Source organism: Scyliorhinus torazame, chromosome 9 (assembly GCF_047496885.1).
Source record: "Scyliorhinus torazame isolate Kashiwa2021f chromosome 9, sScyTor2.1, whole genome shotgun sequence".
Lineage (NCBI taxonomy): Eukaryota > Metazoa > Chordata > Chondrichthyes > Carcharhiniformes > Scyliorhinidae > Scyliorhinus > Scyliorhinus torazame.
The window spans coordinates 200,784,595-200,805,869 of NC_092715.1; the positions used below are offsets into that span (position 1 = coordinate 200,784,595).

The 21,275-nt window shown below is 47.4% G+C and overlaps 1 protein-coding gene across 2 annotated transcripts in view; it reads left to right on the forward strand.

The window, feature by feature from the left end:
* The window catches only part of LOC140430057 (cysteine-rich protein 1), a 43,212-nt gene that overhangs the window by 12,115 nt on the left and 9,822 nt on the right, over positions 1 to 21,275 (forward strand). The window contains exon 3 of one of the 2 annotated variants that reach the window (XM_072517597.1): positions 13,179 to 13,233. The exons of the other annotated variant lie outside the window; for it this stretch is intronic. Coding sequence (XP_072373698.1) covers positions 13,179 to 13,233 — 55 coding nt within the window. The remainder of the gene's footprint in view (positions 1 to 13,178; positions 13,234 to 21,275) is intronic. 2 annotated transcript variants of the gene reach the window in all.

Sequence of the window (21,275 nt, forward strand, 5' to 3'; positions counted from 1 at the left end):
CTGCATTCGCAAAACACAGGTTAATATGGCTGTTTGATTGAAGACCTTCTCTCTGGGTACGCGTATGGAACATATAGCGCTCAAACGTTTCTTTCTTCTTGGGGGAACAATGCTGATTGAAGTGCTTTATCACTTCATCAAAATTCTTCTGACCCCCCCTCATGTTTAAAGACAAATGGGTTACATAGTTCGAGCGCTTGTGAACCTGCCAATGTTAGCAGCAACGCAATTCAACTTTCATCAGGCTGGGCCTGCAGACCAATGGCCGAAACATAAAGTTCGAACTGCTGTTTGAACAGCCACCAGTTCTCACCTACATTACCGGATATCTGAAGCTGGTGGCTGGCCCTTAGACCATCTATCTCGAGCTTCAGCATTTTTATGCGTTGGGTCACCTCAGATTGCAGTTCACCAGACCGGTCTTCAAACCGAATGCCTAAGGTTGTCACTGCCGTTACCAACCTCAAATGTTCAGCACACCTGGTACCATGTTGTGTTTGGTCCCTTGTACTATTATGAAGAACTCACCAAACACTTTGATCTGGCCAAACCAAAATCCTTTTATTTTGTCTCGTGCGGAAGGATGGCAATCTGTTACCGAGCACGTTATCATGGAGTCTTGCTACTCCTCTGGAACTTACACCTTGTGCTGACCAATTACATGTATGTGTTATTACCCTAGATATCTTGTTCTGAAGATGGCCGGATGTGCCTCCACTTATATTCGAGTGCATGGTCTGTAGACCACCTGGTGTGCCTGGTGTGTCAGTATCGCCACCTGCTGGTTGGAGGTCGCATCACCAGTTACTTGTGATATTACATACAGGCATATCACTACAATAGTAAGGGAAATAAAACACAGCGATACCTCCCTCCCCACTTCCCTGGACTCCCTCACTTACCTCAGTTCCAAAGTCTCATACACTGCAGTTAGCACTCTGCGCAGACTGCATTTTTGAGGCCTGTCTTTATTCTTTCAGCCTCTCCTGATTCAGGAACCAGTCTTAGCCAGTTACTTACTGCCTTAACTAACTCCCCAGGCTTTCTCCACAAGGAGACCTTGTGCTGGATTCTCTGCCCCCCGACCCCGAAATTGCGTTCGGCGATGGGGCGGAGAATCCGTTTTGACGCTGAAATCGGGAGCGACGCTGGTTTTCGAATTCTCCACCCCCTGAAAAGTGGTGTACCCTAGGAGTACGCTGCGCCACTTATCCATGGCCTCCGGCCACTGTCTGAGGCCCGCCCCTCGATGCTCCGTCCCTGACCTGCTGAGGTCCTGACGGCGTTGGTTACATAGGCTCACACCATTCGGGAACCTCGCGTGGTGGCTGTGGACTCAGTGCGACACCGCCACAGTCGGGGTAGGGCCAATCTGCGGGCAGGGGGGGCTTCATTTGGGGCTGGAGGCACTGTGGGCAGGTGGTCCGGGGCGCGCGAGCAGCCGAAGGGGGTCACGACTTTTGCGGTCCAGGTCCGCGGGTCCGCCCTGGAGCACGGCGTGGCCGCTGCAGGCCAGCGCCATGCACATGTGCGGCCACGGAACCGGAAATGCTCAGGCCACATCGGCAGCTAGACCTGCGAGCTCTATGCTGCCTCCCTGCTAGCCCCCAGCAAAACGGGGAATCGGTGGCCGTTTTGCAGCAGTTTTCCTGGCGTAAAAGACCTTGGGCAGGATTCTCTGCCAGCGGGATTTTCCGTTTTGCCGACGGCCAAGGGTTTCCCGACGGCGTGGAGCTGCCCCACAATGGAAACCCCATTGACCAGCCAGCATAACGGAGAATCCCGCCGGCGGGTCGAGGCTGAAAAGTGGCGTGGCAGGGCGAAGAATCCAGCCCCGCCATTTTCACGCCGGCATGGGGGCTTAGTCTCCCAAATGGAGAATCCAGCCCCTTGTTTTTACTTCCCTTAGGCCCCAAAAAATATTTAAACGTGTACCCTTAAATTACCAGAAATTTTGTTAGATTTTAAGAAGGTAAAAGATTCAGATTTTTTTCTCTTAAACTCCCATACTATATTTAACTCCAAAGTCTTACACTACAGCTAGCACTTGATGTTTGCATCAATGAAAATTTATTTTTGGATCTATTATGTTCAAGAAAATAGCATAAAAGTTCTAATTGTGGTTAGTATAACTTTTATTACTAAAGATTGTTTTCCGATGTGAACAGATATAAATATTGGCTCATTTGTCTGTGGGCAAAAGGTTGAAGTCCATTTGCAGGGGCTAAGCCCATAAATCAGTTGACAGTGTAGGATTGAGTGCTACTTTCAAAGGTGTTGATGGGATATAAACAAGGCCCCATTTGGCTGTTGATATTGATGTAAAATATCGCACTGAACTTTTGGAGAAAATAGTAGGAGTTGTCCTGACTGGCATCCCCTTCTCAACTAAAAATATACCAATGGCAACTGTGTTTGTTTTGTTTCGAAAGTGCTTTTGAAATAATTAATTGTTTGCAAAACAATTTGGGGCATTCTGAGGATATTGTAAGGGTCCTTCCTGTTGACTCCCTTATTTCCCCTTTCTTTATTTTTGCTGTTATTATTTTTGATTGATAGAATCATAGAATCATTGAATTTACAGTGCAGAAGGAGGCTATTCGGCCCATCGAGTCTGCACCGGCTCTTGGAAAGAGCACCCTACCCAAGCCCACACCTCCACCCTATCCCCATTGTTATGGGCCAGGGTTTACAGAACCCCAAAGTGTATCATGGAGTTCACCTGACCCACAACTTTTAATAGATTGTGGTATGGGAAGCACACGGCCCACTCTACAGGTGTGGTACAGCAGAAATTAAAAGGTATTTTTTAAAGCAAAACAATGTTTATTCTATGAACTCAAGTTAACCTTTTTAAAACATATTGATCATTTTAGCAACCCTTAATTCAAATACAACCCCCAAAAACTACAACACTAAGTAAACCTTTAAGCTTTCCTTTTAACATCCATAAGACTTGAAACACCTTTTAACAGAAGCACATTAGGTTTACATTCACTACTGAGAACATTTATAATTCTGAATTCACCAAATGATCAAGAGAGAGTCTTTTGGTGGCAGAGAGAACAACAGTACACCTGCTTGGTCTGGCTTCAGCTCCAACACTGAAAATGAAACTAAAACACACCCTGTAGCCTGCTCAAAAATGAAAGTAAAAAGCTGACAGACAGCCCAGCTCCACCCACTTTCTGACATCACTGCAGTAGTAAACAACCATTTCTTAAAGGTTCTCTCACTACAGATATTTAGATACAAACCCATTTATAAACACCCATTTCTTAAAGGTACTCTCACATGACACCTCCCCCCAAGAAAAAAAAAACCATCACCGTCAAGATGGTTTCATTCTTCACCTTTTCACTATCCTTTAAGAAATGCACACAGTAAATATTCTTTTTCGTTTCAAAAAACAACACAAGCAAACAGGTATAATAATATAGTCAATTTCTTCCCCTTTTTCTTCCTCCAACTGAAATCCTTCTCGATTGATAGTCTCTTTGAACAAGAACGTCTCTGCACGATCCATCCATGTCTCTACACCTCGGCATTTCTGTTTAAAGTCAGATACTTCAGTTCAATCTGATCACAGAGTCCCTTGTAACTCTCCAACACAGGAGCATTGGTTATCACAGCTTTCAGGCAGTCAAATGCCTGTTGAAAGTCCGCTGTCCATTGAAATTTTTGACGTTTCTTCAGCAAGTCCATCAGTGGAGCAATCATGGTACAAAACCTTTGCACAAATGTTCGATCAAATCCACTCATGCCAAGAAATTGCATTATTTCCTTTTGTCTTGAGGACATTGAAAACTCCTCAATAACTGTTGGTTTCACATCCCGTGTGACCATTCGACCCTGTCCGATTGTATGGCCAAGGAAAGTGACTTGGGCTTTTCCAAATTCACTTTTGGCTTGGTTTATCACCAAACCCGCCTCCTGAAGTCGATCCAATAACTCCATCAGATGTTTTAAATGTCCTTTAACATAGAATTTACAGTGCAGAAGGAGGCCATTCGGCCCATCGAGTCTGCACCAGCTCTTGGAAAGAGCACCCTACCCAAGGTCAACACCTCCACCCTATCCCCACAACCCAACCCAACACTAAGGGCACTTTTGGACACTAAGGGCAATTTATCACGGCCGATCCACCTAACCTGCACATCTTTGGACTGTGGGAGGAAATCGGAGCACCCGGAGGAAACCCACGCACACACGGGGAGGACGTGCAGACTCTGCACAGACAGTGACCCAAGCCGGAATCAAACCTGGGGCCCTGGAGCTGTGAAGCAATTGTGCTATCCACAATGCTACCGTGCTGCCCTTTCCATGTCTGGCTGACAATTACCAGATCGTCGATGTATACCGTACAATTGCGTAATCCAGAAACAACTTTGTTAGTTAACCGTTGAAATGTGGCTGGGGCGTTTTTCATGCCAAATGGCATAACTTTGAATTGGTATCTACCATCTGGAGTCACAAAAGCTGAAATCTCCTTCGCCCTTTTGGATAAAGGTACCTGCCAGTAACCTTTAAGTAAATCCAGTTTGGAAATAAAAGCTGATTGTCCCACTTTCTCAATGCAATCCTCCAAACGTAGGATAGGATAAGAGTCCGTTCTTGTAACTGCAATAACCTTTCTATGGTCCACACAGGACCATTGGGTACCGTCTGGTTTTGGTACCATCACTATGGGTGAGCTCCATTGGCTGCAACCCACTTCAATTTGCCATTTCTAAGCATACTCTCAAGCTCTTTGTTAACCTGTGCCAATTTTAAAGGGTTAAGTCTGTATGGATGTTGTTTGATTGGAACAGCATTTCCCACATCTACATCATGTATAGCCATTTTAGTACTTCCCAATTTATCTCCACAAATATGCCCATGTGATATCAATAACTCTTTCAGGTCAGTCTGTTTTTCCTATGGAAGGTAACTCAACAATTTATCCCAATTTTTAAGAACATCCTCGTTTTCGAATTTAATTTGAGGTATGTCAAATTGACAGTCATCTGGATTTGGTTCATCACTTTGAGTTAGAATCATTGAAACCTCCTTTTTCTCTCCTTCCCGTTCAATGTACCTTTTAAGCATATTCGCATGACACATTCGGTGAGTCTTCCTTCTATCTGGTGTTTTTACCACATAATTCACCTCACTTAATTTCCTTTCAATCTGATAAGGCCACAAAACCTTGCTTTTAAAGGTTCACCTACCACTGGTAACAATACTAAAACTTTATCTCCACTGGCAAAACTACGAACTTTGGATTTCTTGTCCGCGACCCGCTTCATCACATTTTGTGCAACTTTCAAATGTTGTCTCATAAGAACATAAGAACTAGGAACAGGAGTAGGCCACCTGGCCCCTCGAGCCTGCTCCGCCATTTAATGAGATCATGGCTGATCTTTGTGGACTCAGCTCCACTCTCCGGCCCGTACACCATATCCCCGAATCCCTTTATTCTTTATAAGAATTCACCCGCTCTATTTAATCATTCCCTAAAATTTGACACATAATCCAATAATGTAATTTCCGATTTCTCACTCACCAATTTTTCCTTAATCAATTTAAGTGGTCCTCTTACCTCATGACCAAAATTTAGTTCAAAAGGACTGAATTTGGTTGACTCATTAGGTGCATCCCTAATTACAAACAGTACGAATGGAATTCCTTCATCCCAATCCTCTGGATAATCATGGCAATAAGCCCTCAACATTGTCTTTAATGTCTGATGCCACCTTTCTAACGCTCCCTGCGATTCTGGATGGTACGCAGTTGATTTAAATTGTTTTATTCCTAAGCTATCCATAACTTCTTTGAATGACCTTGAGGTAAAATTTGATCCTTGATCCGATTGTATTTCTGTGGGTAGTCCATATCTAGTAAAGAATTTAAGTAACTCCTCCACAATCTTTTGAGCTGTAATATTACGTACTGGAATGGCCTCTGGAACCCTAGTAGACACATATATTATCGTCAAAAGATATTGATTCCCACTTTTTGTTTTAGGAAGCGGTCCTACGCAATCAACTAGGACCCTTGTAAAAGGTTCCTCAAATGCTGGAATGGGTATTAAGGGTGCTGGTTGTATCAGTGCTTAAGGTTTCCCTATCACTTGACTTGTGTGACATGATTGACAAAATATAACTGCATCTTTCTGCAGTCCAGGCCAATAAAAATGTTTTTGTATTTTAGCTTCAGTTTTCCTTATTCCCAAATGACCTCCCACTGGTACCTCATGTGCAACTCGCAACACCTCCTTTCTATACCTTACCGTCAATACTACTTGATGACCTTCTGCCCACTTTTCATCCGCCTGCATATGTACAGGTCTCCATTTTCTTATCAAGACATCACTTTTACGGTAATAACATTCTGGTATATACTCAGATTCCGCTTCCGTGTATGCTTTCTGATACATCCGTTTTATTTCTATATCTTTTTGTTGTAACTCCACCAATTTTCCTGAACTAAAAATATTCGCCTCATCCTCCACCTGTTCTTGTTCTTTTTCAACCATCTGATCAAAAATCGTTTCTGATAATTGCACTTCAACTTCATCTTCACTCTTTGATATATCCTCTTGTCATAACCAGTGACTTTGCGACCTTTTTACTGCACAATCCGGAAAAATCCCAGGATATTCGTCCTTCAACACTTCAGTTGTCTGATTTTCTACTGGCTTATCAACCACAGTAGGCATCACTCCCACCTGCGATTCAGTTATATCATTACCCAAGATAAACTGTTTCCTGGACAAGATAGTTTGTCTATTACTCCTACTACCACTTCACCACTCTTCACTGGACTTTCCAACCTTACCTTATATAATGGAACACTCCTCCTCTCACCCTGAATTCCACATATTACCACCTTTTCTGGCAACATTTTTCCCAAACTACATAACTCCTCATCTCTTACCATTAAAGATTGACTAGCTCCCGTATCTCTTAAAATTGTGACTTCTTTACCTGCTCCTCCTGATACACATGAGTAAATTGTACCCACACAAGTAAATTCTTTAAAGAGATCTGGCACCTTCTTATCAATCACCTCTTGATCAGGCTGTACAATCTTTTGCCCCTCCTTCACTTCACTTGGGCTTTCCTTTATGACTTTAACAAACCCCACTGTCTTATCCTGTTTTACCACATCAGCCTTCCCAGTGCTTTTCTTCAACCACCAACACAGTGACTTTACATGGCCTAGTTTATTACAGTGAAAACATTTGAAACTTTTCATTTCTTTTCCACCCTCCTGGATTTCTTTTTTAATCTGAGGTACACTCGCCTTATTATATCCCATCAGATCACCTTTACCTTTACCACTTGAGTATTTCTCATGTCCCCAGTTTCTAACCCTCACCGGCTGAAACTGATGCCAGAAACCAAGCTTTGATTTATGAAGTAATTCATAATCATCTGCCATTTCTGCTGCTAACCTCGCAGTTTTAACCCTCTGCTCTTCCACGTGAGTTCTCACTACATCAGGAATTGAATTTTTAAACTCCTCCAAAAGTATAATTTCTCTGAGAGCTTCATACGTTTGGTCTATTTTTAAAGCCCTTATCCACCTATCAAAATTACTCTGTTTGATCCTTTCAAACTCCATGTATGTTTGGCCAAATTCTTTCCTGAAATTTCTAAACCTTTGTTTGTAGGCTTCAGGCACTAGTTCATATGCATCTAAGATGGATTTTTTCACCTCCTCATATGTCCCAGATACCTCCTCCGGTAGTGATGCAAACACTTCACTGGCTCTACCTACCAGCTTTGTTTGAATCAGTAATACCCACATGTCCTGTGGCCATTTCATTTGTTTAGCCACCTTCTCAAATGAAATGAAAAAGGCTTCTCCCTCCTTCTCATCAAACCTTGGCAATGCTTGGACATATTTAAATAGATCCACACCAAGCCTTCGACTATGACGCTCTTTCTCACTATCCTCATCACTATCAAGGGGCAGCACGATAGCCTTGTGGATAGCACAATTGCTTCACAGCTCCAGGGTCCCAGGTTCGATTCTGGCTTGGGTCACTGTCTGTGCGGAGTCTGCACATCCTCCCCGTGTGTGCGTGGGTTTCCTCCGGGTGCTCCAGTTTCCTCCCACAGTCCAAAGATGTGCGGGTTAGGTGGATTGGTCATGATAAATTGCCCTTAGTGTCCAAAATTGCCCTTAGTGTTGGGTGGGGTTACTGGGTTATGGGGATAGGGTGGCGGTGTTGACCTTGGGTAGGGTGCTCTTTCCAAGAGCCGGTGCAGACTCGATGGGCTGAATGGCCTCCTTCTGCACTGTAAATTCTATGATAACCAACCGTACGTTTCCCTTTACGTCTGCCCATTTTAACTGACTCTGTCATGTTTTATGGCCATTTTCTGAAGTTCAAACTCTCTCTCTTTATCTTTTTCCCTGATCTGTATCTCCCTTTCTCTTTCCTTTTGTTCTGCTAGGGCTATTCTTTCTGTTTTCCTTTCTTCTCCCTCTTTTTCCTCTCGCTCCCTTTCTCTTTCTTTTTCCTCTCTCTCTCTCTTTTATGTTCAAGCTGCTTTAATTCTTTCTCATGTTCTATTTGTTTAATTTGCAACTGAATTTTTGCTATTTCCAATGAGTCAAACTGTATCTCAGGCAACTTTAAATGCTTAGCCACCGCCATAATGACCTCAACTTTTCACATTTTGTCAGGTAATGTTAACTGCAATGTTTTTGCCATATCTAACAGTCTGCTTTTAGTCTCTGTCCGTAAGGTACTGCGTGTGAGCGTCTCCATCCCCAAAAACCTCTGAGCCTCTGAAAGTGCCATTGTCCACAACACACTCCCTACTTAAACTAGAATACCACACCTGAAAAGCAAGCACAATATGCTCACCCCTCACTGTTTTTAAGTTCACTAAGCCAATCCAATAGATAGACTTTTATCCCCCTCGAGCCCCCAATTTGTAATGGCCAGGGTTTAGAGAGCCCCAAAGTGTATAATGGAGTTCACCTGACCCACAACTTTTACTAGATTGTGGTATGGGAAGCACACGGCCCACTCTACAGCTGTGGTACAGCAGAAATGGAAAAGTATTTTTTAAAGCAAAACAATGTTTATTCTATGAACTCAAGTTAACCTTTTTAAAACATACAGTGAACATCTTAGCAACCCTTAATTCAAATACAACCCCCAAAGTCGACAACACTAAGTAAACCTTTAAGCTTTCCTTTTAACATCCATAAGACTTAAAACACTTTCAACAGAAGCACATTAGGTTTACATTCACTACTGAGAATATTTATAATTCTGAATTCACCAAATGATCAAGAGATAGTCTTTTGATGGCAGAGAGAACTAGAGTACACCTGTTTGGTCTGGCTTCAGCTCCAAAACTGAAAAAGAAACTAAAACATACCCTGCAGCCTGCTCAAAAACGAAAGTAAAAAGCTGACAGACAGCCCAGCTCCACCCACTCTCTGACATCACTGCAGTAGTAAACACCCATTTCTTAAAGGTACTCTCACTACAGATATTTATATACACACCCATTTATAAACACCCATTTCTTAAAGGTACTCTCACATGACACCATAACCCAGTAACCCCACCCAACACTAAGGGCAATTTTGGACACTAAGGACAATTTATCATGGCCAATCCACCTAACCTGCACGTATGTGGACAGTGGGAGGAAACCGGAGCAACCGGAGGAAACCCACACACACACAGGGAGAATGTGCAGACTTCACACAGGCAGTGACAACAGCCGGGAATCAAACCTGGGTCCCTGGAGTTGTGAAGCAATTGTGCTAACCACACTAATTGTGCTAATTGTGCTATTCATAGATGCTTAATGGACTGTATCTTTAAGTCAAGCAGCAGAGAGACTGAGCAATTCAAAAAGTTATGAAATAGTACTTTCAGCTAGACTTTGTGGCACCCAAGAGATGAGGTGGGATTCGGTTTGATTGGTTGGCTTGTGGCCAATGAATTGGCCAAAACGCTGTATTCTGTCTGGCAACAGGTGGTGGTTGGATTCTGCCTGAATGGGATGATTTCAAGAGACCTAAGGAAAGTAGAGTTTGAACACTGGACACTCAGGGGAAAGGACCTGCTCTCTCTCGTGTTTTCTTCAGAAAAGCTGCTGAATGTCTGAAACTGCAGAGACCTGAATGAAATATATATTGAAAGCCATTACCGACTGGAAATCAGAAATCATGGCCTGAAAGCCAGGTTTGAAGGAAGGTGTATTAGAAACAACCATCTGAAGCAAAGACTCTTATCTTTTACTTTTACTTATTATTTTCACCCGTCTTCCTCTTTGTATTTGTTTTGTCTTATGTGTGTAAGTGTATAGAGGGTGGGGGCAAGTTAAAGTGGGGGATTAGGAATTATATAATAGTTAACCAATTGTATTTTCTGCATATTTCATTATAGTCCTTGTTATAAATAAAAAGTAATTGTGTTTAAATTTATATATCTGGTGACTGTAATTATTGGGCAGCCGAGGACCAAAGACTTTGGGTGTTTTTCAAAGAATTATTGGTTAGTTCAATTGTGTTTTGACTCCGGATCAAGGGGAGCTGGAATTGATCGTGCCCTAGCAAAAGAAAAAGGATGCATACGTGAGGTCGAGACAACTAAAAACAGATGAAGCACTTGAAGAATACAAAGAAAGTAGAAAAGAGCTCAAGCAGGGAGTTAGGAGGGCAAAAAGGGTCACGAAATGTCCTTGGCAGACAGGATTAAGGAGAATCCCAAGGCATTTTATACGTATATTTGGAACAAGAGAGTAGCTAGAGAAAGAGTTGGTCCACTCAAGGACGAAGGAGGGAAATTATGTATAGAACCAGAGGAAGTAGGTGTGGTCCTTAATGAGTATTTTGTATCGGTATTCACAAAGGGGAGGGACATGTTGATTGGTGGTGTCTCAGACGGATGTGTAAACACTTTAGAACAGGTTGTTATTATGAGGGAGGAAGTGTTAGGTGTGTTAAAAAGCATTAAGGTAGACAAACCCTCAGGGCCAGGTGGCATCTATCCCAGATTACTGAGGGAGACAGGAGATGAAATCACTGGGCCTCTGACAGAAATCTTTGTGTCTTTGTTGGCCACAGGTGAGATCCCAAAGTATTGGAAGATAGCCAATGTTGTACCGTTATTTAAGAAGGGTTGCAAGGATAACCCGGTAGATATAGGCCAGTGAGCTTGACGTCAGTGATAGTGGAATTGTTGGAAAAGGTTCTCAGAGATGGGATCTATACACATTTGGAAGTGAATTGTCTGATTAGCGACAGACAGCATGGTTTTGTACGAGGGAGGTCATGTCTCACTAATTTAATTGTGTTTTTTGAGGTGTCAAAAATGATTGACGAGGAAGGGGCTGTAGACATTGTCTACATGGACTTTAGTAAAGAATTTGATGAGGTCCCTCGTGGCAGGCTGGTGCAAAAGATTAGATCACATGGGGTCAGGGGTGAACTAGCTGGATGGATTCAGAATTGGCTTGGCCATAGAAGACAGAAGGTAGCAATGGAAGGGTGTTTTTCCGAATGGAGGTCTGTAACTATTGGTGTTCCGAAGGGATCAGTACTGAGACCTCTGCTGTTTGTAACATATATAAATGACTTGGAAGAAAACATAGCGGGTCTGATTAGCCAGTTTGCGGATGTTACTAAGATTGCAGGAGTTGCAGAATGTGATGAAGATTGTTAGAGAATACAACAGGATATAGATAGGCTGCAAAATTGGGCGGAGAAATGGCAGTTGGAATTTAACCCGGACAAATGTGAGGTGGTGCATTTTGGCAGATCCAACTCAGGTGGGAGCTATAAAATAAATGGCAGAACCATCAGGAGCATAGAGACACAGAGAGATCTGGGCATGTAGGTCCACAGATCCTTAAATGTGGCAGCACAGGTGGAAATGGTGGTAAAGAAAGCATATGGTATGTTTGCCTTCATAGGATAGGGTATAGAGTATAAAAGCTTGAAAATTATGTTACAATTATATAGAATGTTGGTTAGGCCACATTTGGAATACTGGGCTGGATTCTCTGCACCCCGACGACGAAATTGCGGTCGACGCGGGGGCAGAGAATCTATTTTCCCGCAAGAAATCAGGACAGGTGCCGGTCCACTGATTCTGCGGGCCCCGAAAAGCGGCGTACTCGGGCTCTGCCATTGCCCGCCCCCAACCGTCCGAAGTCCCAACGGCGTGGAACTAATGTGCTCCAGCGGGTCGGGATACTTATATGGCCACTGCGGACTCGCCCTGGTGGGGGGGGCAAGCCGATCGAAGGGCGTGGCGGGGGGCCTTAGGGTTTCTTTTTTGGGTCCTGCTCCGCGGTCCGAGTCCGCCATGGAGCACGGTGCGGCTGCTGGAGGCCGCCGCCGTGCGCATGCACGGCCTCCGACCCGGAAGTGCGGGGGCCCATATCTGCAGCAAAAGCTGCATGATCTACTCCGGGTCCCTGCTAGCCCCCTGCAGGGCTAGGAATTTGTGTCCCTTTGATGCCAGTTTCTCTGGCGTGAAACTCTACCGGCGTGGGGGCATAGTCCCAGTAATGGAGAATCCAGCCCACTGTGTCCAATTCTAGTCACCACACTACTAGAAGGACGTGGAAGCTTTGGAGAGAGTACAGAAAAGTGTTACCAGGATATTGCCTGGCAGGGAGGGTATTAGCTATGAAGAGACATTGAATAAACTGGGATTGTTCTCCCTAGAGAGACGAAGGCTGAGGGGTGACCTGATAGAAGTTTATAAAATTATTAGGGGTATAGATAGGGTGAACAGTTGGAGGCTTTTTCCCAGGCGGAAATGACAATTACAAGGGGGCACAAGTTCAAGGTGAGGGGGGATAGGTTCAGTGGAGATGTGCGGGGGAAGTTTTTTACACAGAGGGTGGTGGTGGCCTGGAGTGCACTGCCAAGTGAGGTGGTTGAGGCAGATACATTAGCAACCTTTAAGACTTATCTGGATAGGCATATGAACAGACGGGGTATAGAAGGATACAGGCGGTTGGTCTAGGTAGGACACATGATCGGCACAGGCTTGGAGGGCCGAAGGGCCTGTTCCTGTGTTGTAATGTTCTTTGCTCTTGCCCAGGATGCTGTAACAATGTGACACAGCGCTTTTGAAATTATTTCTTGGAAATTAACTTTATTATTTTAAATTTAAATAAATTCAATTTCTTTCTTTTGCTTAGTACGATGAGAAACCATACTGCAATAACTGCTACTTACAGTACTTCGGGCCAAGAGGTAAGACATTTAACTAATACACAGAGACTTACAAATATAGGCATATACCTGCGCAGAGACCAGAGACATATAGATGCAGAAACGCACATGCTGATGTGCACATACACACATGGTAAAGCCTATATTTATTGCCCATCCATAATTGCCCCTGAGAAGGTGGTGGCGAGCCATTACTGCAGCTGTGGCCATTATGATCGACAGTTCATTTTCTTTTGTCATGTTCCTGTTATAACATGTTAAACAAAGTGAGTTTTGTTTTACTCTATAACTCGGTGTGGACTCCTTACGTTACCCCTTACAAAAGTTGGTTTTCTACAATTGGCTTTAACAAGTGCAACATTGCAGGAGGACTGCACGGGCAGAGTCTTTCAAATGAGATAGTAAACCAAGGCCCCACCTGAATGCTCAGTGTGGTAGTATGCATTAGGGGTCATGTGGGACTGTGAAGCCGTGATGCCATTGGCTGACAGATCCCGGGTCCTGGTTGGGTGTTGATCTCTAGCTCCGCCCTGAAGGCGGAGTATAAGAACCAGGAGTTCTCCCCGCAGCTCCAGTCTGTTGCTGAACTGCGGGGAACAAGTCACGCTTAATAAAGCCTCATCGACTTCATCTCTATTCGTCTCTCGTAAGTCATTGTGCGCTACAATTTATTAAGCGTGCTTAAAGGACTATGGAGCTCAGGATCGCCCGGAAATGCCTGCGGATCAGCCCCCACGCAGTGAACTCAGCAGCAGTTTTTAAACACTGGCAGACTTGTTTCGAAGGCTACCTCCGAACGGCCCCCGGCCGGATCACAGAAGACCAGAAACTGCAGGTCCTGCATTCAAGGGTAAGCCCGGAAATTTACCTTCTCATAGAAGACGCAGAGGATTTCCAGACGGCGTTCGCAGCACTAAAGAGCGTCTACGTTCGCCCAGTGAACCAGGTCTACGCACGCTACCAACTCGCAACGAGACGGCAAAGTCCCGGAGAATCGCTAGACGAATTCTACGCCGCGCTGTTAATTTTGGGACGGGCCTGCAGCTGCCCGCCGTTAAACACGGCTGAACACACGGACATGTTAATTCGCGATGCGTTTGTGGCATGTATGAACTCTCCCCAAATCCGCCAAAGACTGTTAGAAAAAGAGTCGCTAGGACTCTCAGAGGCACGGGCCCTTGCAGCTTCCCTAGATGTGGCCGCGCAAAACGCCCGCGCGTACGGCCCCGACCGCGCGGCAGCCCCTTGGGCTCCGTGAACCCCTGTCGCGACAAACCACCCCCCCTCACAGGCTTGCGCGGTTCAGACGCCAGGTCATCCCGGGGGAGCCCGCTGCTATTTCTGCGGGCAGGCGAAACACCCCCGGCAGCGCTGCCCGGCCCGCGCAGCGATTTGCAAGAGCTGCGGCAAAAAGGGCCATTTCGCGGCTGTGTGCCGGTCCCGGGGGGTCGCCGCTGTCCCCGGAGAAGAAAGAGTCCAGCGCATCCCAAACGCTTCCCAACCCCCCCAGCGCCCCATGTGCGACCCGCAGGCGCTGCCATTTTGGGTCCCGGCCACAACGAGGGGAGGATGGGCGCCGCCATCTTGTGACCCCCCAGCCATGTGCGATGCATGGGGGCGGCCATTTTGTTCACCCCCGCCGCCATCTTGGGACCCCCAGCCATGTGCGATGCATGGGTGCGGCCATTTGGTCCACCCCCGCCGCCATCTTGGACGGACCCCAGCATCGACGGCTCCACGGGGTTCGAAGAAGACGCTGAGACACTGCGACCACATCTGGCCTCGGTGACGCTGGACCAAGCACGGCCCCGGACGCTCCAGACGACGACAACAACGGTGCTGATCAACGGACACGAGACACCATGCCTGATCGACTCCGGGAGCACCGAAAGTTTCATCCACCCCGACACAGTTAGACGCTGTTTCTTGACCACCCGCCCAAGTATGCAAAAGATTTCCCTAGCTGCAGGATCCCACTCCGTACAGATCAAAGGGTTCTGCATAGTGACCCTAACGGTGCAAGGGAGGGAGTTTAAAAACTACAGGCTCTACGTCCTTCCCCAACTCTGCGCGCCCACATTACTGGGATTAGACTTCCAGTGCAACCTGCAGAGCCTAACATTCCAATTCGGCGGCCCAATATCCCCACTCACTATCTGCGGCCTCGCAACCCTCAAAGTTGAACCCCCATCCTTGTTTGCAAACCTCACCCCGGATTGCAAATCCGTCGCCACTAGGAGCAGACGGTACATCGCCCAGGACCGGACATTTATTCGGTCCGAAGTCCAGCGGTTGCTGAAGGAAGGCATAATCCAGGCCAGCAATAGTCCCTGGAGAGCACAGGTGGTAGTAGTAAAGACAGGGGAGAAGCAAAGGATGGTCATAGACTATAGCCAGACCATCAACAGGTACACACAGCTAGATGCGTACCCTCTCCCCCGCATATCCGACATGGTCAATCGGATTGCCCAATATAAGGTCTTCTCCACCGTGGACCTCAAGTCCGCCTACCACCAGCTCCCCATCCGCCCAAGTGACCGCAAGTACACAGCCTTCGAGGCAGACGGGCGACTATACCACTTCCTAAGGGTCCCATTTGGCGTCACAAACGGGGTCTCGGTCTTCCAACGGGAGATGGACCGAATGGTTGATCAACATGAGTTGCAGGCCACGTTCCCGTATCTCGACAACGTAACCATCTGCGGCCACGATCAGCAGGACCACGACGCCAACCTCCAAAAATTCCTCCAGACCGCTAAAGCCTTGAACCTCACATACAACGAGGACAAGTGCGTGTTTAGCACAAACCGGCTAGCCATCTTGGGATATGTAGTGCGCAATGGGATAATAGGCCCCGACCCCGAACGCATGCGCCCCCTCATGGAATTTCCCCTCCCCCACTGCTTCAAAGCCCTGAAACGCTGCCTGGGGTTCTTTTCATATTACGCCCAGTGGGTCCCCCAGTACGCAGACAAGGCCCGCCCCCTAATACAGACCACTACCTTCCCTCTGTCGACAGAGGCTCGCCAGGCCTTCAGCCGCATCAAAGCGGATATCGCAAAGGCCACGATGCGTGCCATCGACGAGTCCCTCCCCTTCCAAGTCGAGAGCGACGCCTCCGACGTAGCTCTGGCGGTCACACTTAACCAAGCGGGCAGACCCGTGGCCTTTTTCTCCCGAACCCTCCACGCCTCAGAAATCCGCCACTCCTCAGTGGAAAAGGAAGCCCAAGCCATAGTGGAAGCTGTGCGACATTGGAGGCATTACCTGGCCGGCAGGAGATTCACTCTCCTCACTGACCAACGGTCGGTAGCTTTCATGTTCGATAATGCACAGCGGGGCAAAATTAAAAATGACAAGATCTTAAGGTGGAGGATCGAGCTCTCCACCTTCAACTACGAGATCTTGTACCGTCCCGGAAAGCTGAACGAGCCGTCCGATGCCCTATCCCGCGGCACATGTGCCAACGCACAAATAGACCGTCTCCAAACCCTCCACGAGGACCTCTGCCACCCGGGGGTCACTCGGTTCTACCATTTTATAAAGTCCCGCAACCTCCCCTACTCCGTGGAGGAGGTCCGTACAGTCACCAGGAACTGCCACATCTGCGCAGAGTGCAAACCGCACTTTTTCAGGCCGGATAGAGCGCACCTGATCAAGGCTTCCCGTCCCTTTGAACGCCTCAGTCTGGATTTCAAAGGGCCCCTCCCCTCCACCGACCGCAACACATACTTCCTGAACGTGGTGGACGAGTACTCTCGTTTCCCTTTCGCCATCCCCTGCCCCGACATGACAGCGGCCACAGTTATTAAAGCCCTTAGCACCATATTCACACTGTTCGGTTGCCCCGCGTATATCCATAGCGACAGGGGGTCCTCCTTCATGAGTGACGAGCTGCGCCAGTTCCTGCTCAGCAAGGGTATAGCCTCGAGCAGGACAACCAGCTACAACCCCCGGGGGAACGGGCAAGTGGAGAGGGAGAACGGCACGGTCTGGAAGACCGTCCTACTGGCCCTACGGTCCAGGGATCTCCCAGTTTCACGGTGGCAGGAGGTCCTCCCGGACGCTCTCCACTCCATCCGGTCGCTGCTGTGTACCACCACTAATCAAACGCCTCATGAGCGCCTCCTTGTCTTCCCCAGGAAGTCCTCCTCCGGAACGTCGCTGCCGACCTGGCTGGCGGCCCCAGGACCCAGCTTGCTCCGGAAACATGTGCGGGCGCACAAGTCGGACCCGTTGGTCGAGAGGGTTCACCTCCTCCACGCGAACCCGCAGTACGCCTACGTGGCGTACCCCGACGGCCGACAGGACACGGTCTCCCTGTGAGACCTGGCGCCTGCCGGCAACACGCACACCCCCCCTGACACCAATCACCCCCTCCCTGCCACCGGCGCACCCCACGACCGCCCCCTTCCCGGGAGGATCGGTCCTCCTCCCATGTCCGACCAGGAGTGAAACAGAAGCAGACACCGTAAAGCTCCCGGAGACGACAACGCTGGAACAAGCACCTGCACCACCACCGGGGCTGAGGCGATCGACAAGGAAGACCAGACCGCCCGCTCGACTCGTGGCATCGGTGTAACACAAGAATGTTGTGGGACTATAACGAGAAGGTTCTGTTCCTCTTACGAATATTGTAAATAGTTCACAAACCCTGTACATAGCCCAGTGTAGGGCAAAGTGTAGGGCACTGTAATGACATGCAAAAAGTTTTTTTCCTCCCAGGACCAGCCTTGTAAACCCCTACCACCATGCGAAGCACCACCCCGCCGGGTTCATTTTTAACAAGGGGTGAATGTGGTAGTATGCATTAGGGGTCATGTGGGACTGTGAAGCCGTGATGCCATTGGCTGACAGATCCCGGGTCCTGGTTGGCTATTGATCTCTAGCTCCGCCCTGAAGGCGGAGTATAAGAACCAGGAGTTCTCCCCGCAGCTCCAGTCTGTTGCTGAACTGCGGGGAATAAGTCACGCTTAATAAAGCCTCATCGACTTCATCTCTATTCGTCTTTCGTAAGTCATTGTGCGCTACACTCAGGAACTCATAAAAGATCTCATGGGATCATTTGAAAAGGAGAGTTCTCCAATTAAGACCTGATTAAAACGTATTCCTCAACTAACACCATGACAACAGATCATTTATCTGTGGCTGTTTGTGGAACTTTTTAACGTACAAATTGGCTGCCACAACTGTGACTACACTTCAAAAGCAATTCATTGGCGGTGAAACAGTTTGGGATGTCCTGAGGATGTGAAAGGTGTTTGAGGAATGTTAGTTTGTTCTTTCTTTGTCTAAATTAATTATTAACCTATTCCTGCATTAACCAATGACCCACTTCTGTTTATGCACTTCTGCTTTTTGAAACAAAATGAGCAAGAAGGAAATATTAGCCTTGCTTCTCTGCAAGGTGTTGGGTAAGCTAATTATTTCATTGTCCAAATGTAGAAATTACTGCAAGATCACCATTTATTGGCCATTCATAATTGCCCTGAGATTGTGCGATAGACTTTCTTCTTGCTTCACAGCAATTGTTTTAATTTGCTAGGCCACTTCAGAAAGCATCAAGAGTCAGCCATGTTGTGTGGAGTAAAGCCACATTCCCTTCTTCTAAACAGCTGGTGAATACAAGAATTCAGTAGCTAGGTATTTTTTTTTACCTGCCAAATCACAAATTGCCAGATTTATCAAGTACAACTTGATACACCTTGTTGTGGTGAAATTAGAAATCAACCTTTGGGTTAGTACATCCATTATTCTGATGACAACATATGTATCCATCTCTGGCGGCAATTGCCTGGCATCATTTTCTTTTTTTTAAATAAATTTAGAGTAACCAATTCTTTGTTTTTCCAATTAAGGGGCAATTTAGAGTTGGCCAATCCACCTAGCCTGCACATCTTTGGGTTGTGGGAGTGAGACCCACACAGACACAGGGAAAATGTACAAACTCCACACAGACAGCGACCCAAGGCCAGGATCGAACCCGAATCTTCAGCGCCATGAGGCAGCAGCATTGCGCCACCGTGCTGCTCTTTTCTGGCATCATTTTCAATAGCGTCGTACTATTATGAAGAGCATGTCCATAACGGGATGGCACAGGACTAGCAACCAAAAAGCTGTTGAAATAAATTCTTCCATTCAAGGACTTTGTGGGCTAGCAGTGATTAAAGCACCACTGATTCACTAAATTACTTCAGAAGATCACATTACCCCTACTCCAATTGGCCAAAATATGTCTCTAGTCTCACTCTCTATGGTTGACTCTTAAAGCCTTCTAAAGTGTGGAGGGCTGATACAAACAGAATACTGAGAGAAATATCAACCAGCGTCAAATCAGGATAAGACGTAGGCAATCCCAGCCCAATCTTTTTCACAGTAAAGGCGGGTCAAAGTTGGAAGCCATGCGGAAATTCAGTTTCACCTTCTCCTCTTCACAGTGTAGCCAGCCTCCATTGTGTACCATGGCACTATCAATGCTAAGTGGGACAGACTAAAGACAAATCTAGCACCTGAAAACTGACACTGGAGGGACCAACCACAACAAAATTGTATATTGGCACAATGTGTAAACTACCCCTTACTCTTCCATCCCAATCAAATCAGCAAGCCAACCTTGTTTCAATCCTGAGAGTAGAACTATGTACCGGGAGCCGCATCAGGCAAACCTTTGAATGAGGGATGAAGTTGATAAAGCTGCTATGCAGGGTTAGCTGCATCCAGAGTGTGGTAGTATCAGGAATTGCAGTACCCGAGAGGCTGTAGACCATTGGGTAAGCCTAGCAGTTTACCATTGGCTGTTTGGTATGTGGCTCCGCCCTGACAGGCGGGGTATAAGAACAAGTACCGTCCCAGCAGCCCTCATTCTGTACCGAAGCTGCTGGGGAACAAATCTAGTCTATTAAAGCCTTCAGTTGTGATACAACCTCATCTCTGAGTATAATTGATCGTGCATCAATTTAATAGACTACTCTTAAGCTGAAAGAATGGATCTCCGAATCAAGCCGGAGTGCCTACAACTCAGCCTCCACGCGGAAAACTCGGCTGCGATATTTAAGCACTGGCTGGTGTGTTTTAAAGGCTACCTCGAGACGGCCGGAGGCACCCCCTCAGGAGAACAGAAACTGCATCTCCTGCACTCGAGAGTAAGCCCTGGAATATTCTCCCTCATCGAGGAGGCAGAGGACTATGATGATGCGATTGAACTGTTAAAGGGACATTATATACGCCCTGTAAACCAGGTCTTCGCACGTCACCTGCTTGCAACTAGACGGCAAAGCCCCGGGGAATCGCTGGAGGACTTCTACCATTCGCTACTGGTGCTGGGCAGAAACTGTGGCTGCCCGCAAGTTTCGGGCAGCGAGCACACGGAACGTCTAATCCGGGATGCCTTCGTAGCAGGTATGAGCTCTTCAGAGATCCGCCAAAGACTTTTAGAAAAGGACACCCTGGGACTGAGAGGAGCACGGACCCTGGCAGGGTCCATGGATGTTGCCTCCCGAAACGCGCAGTCCTATGCGCCCGACCGCCCAGCGGCCCCCTGGGCTGCGTGGCTTCCCGCAGCGGCAGCCCCACTGACCTTCCCCGTGTCCCCGCAGGCCTGCGCTGTAAGACCGCCCGCTAACTCCGTTGGGTCCCGTTGTTTCTTCTGCGGGCAGGCAAAGCACCCCCGCCAGCGCTGCCCAGCCCGCACCTCCACCTGAAAAGGGTGCGGCAAGAAGGGCCATTTTGTGGGGGTCTGCCAAGCATGAGCCGTGGTCACGGTCTCCAACGACTCCGGACCGGCGCGGCAACTTTCCCTTCGGGCCCCAGACGGCCAGCACTCACTGCCACCCCCCTATCCTAGGGCCACGCCTGACACACGGCCGTGACCATCTTGCCCCTCGGACGCCACGCTGGACGGATGGGCGCCGCCATTTTGTCCATCCCCGCCGCCATTTTGTTCATCTCCGACCACCATGTGCGATCCATGGGAGACGCCATCTTGGATGGGGCCCCAGGCCCCCAGCACAGCTGACTACATGCTGCCTGATCACAACCCACAACTGCTCCATCTGGCCTCGGTG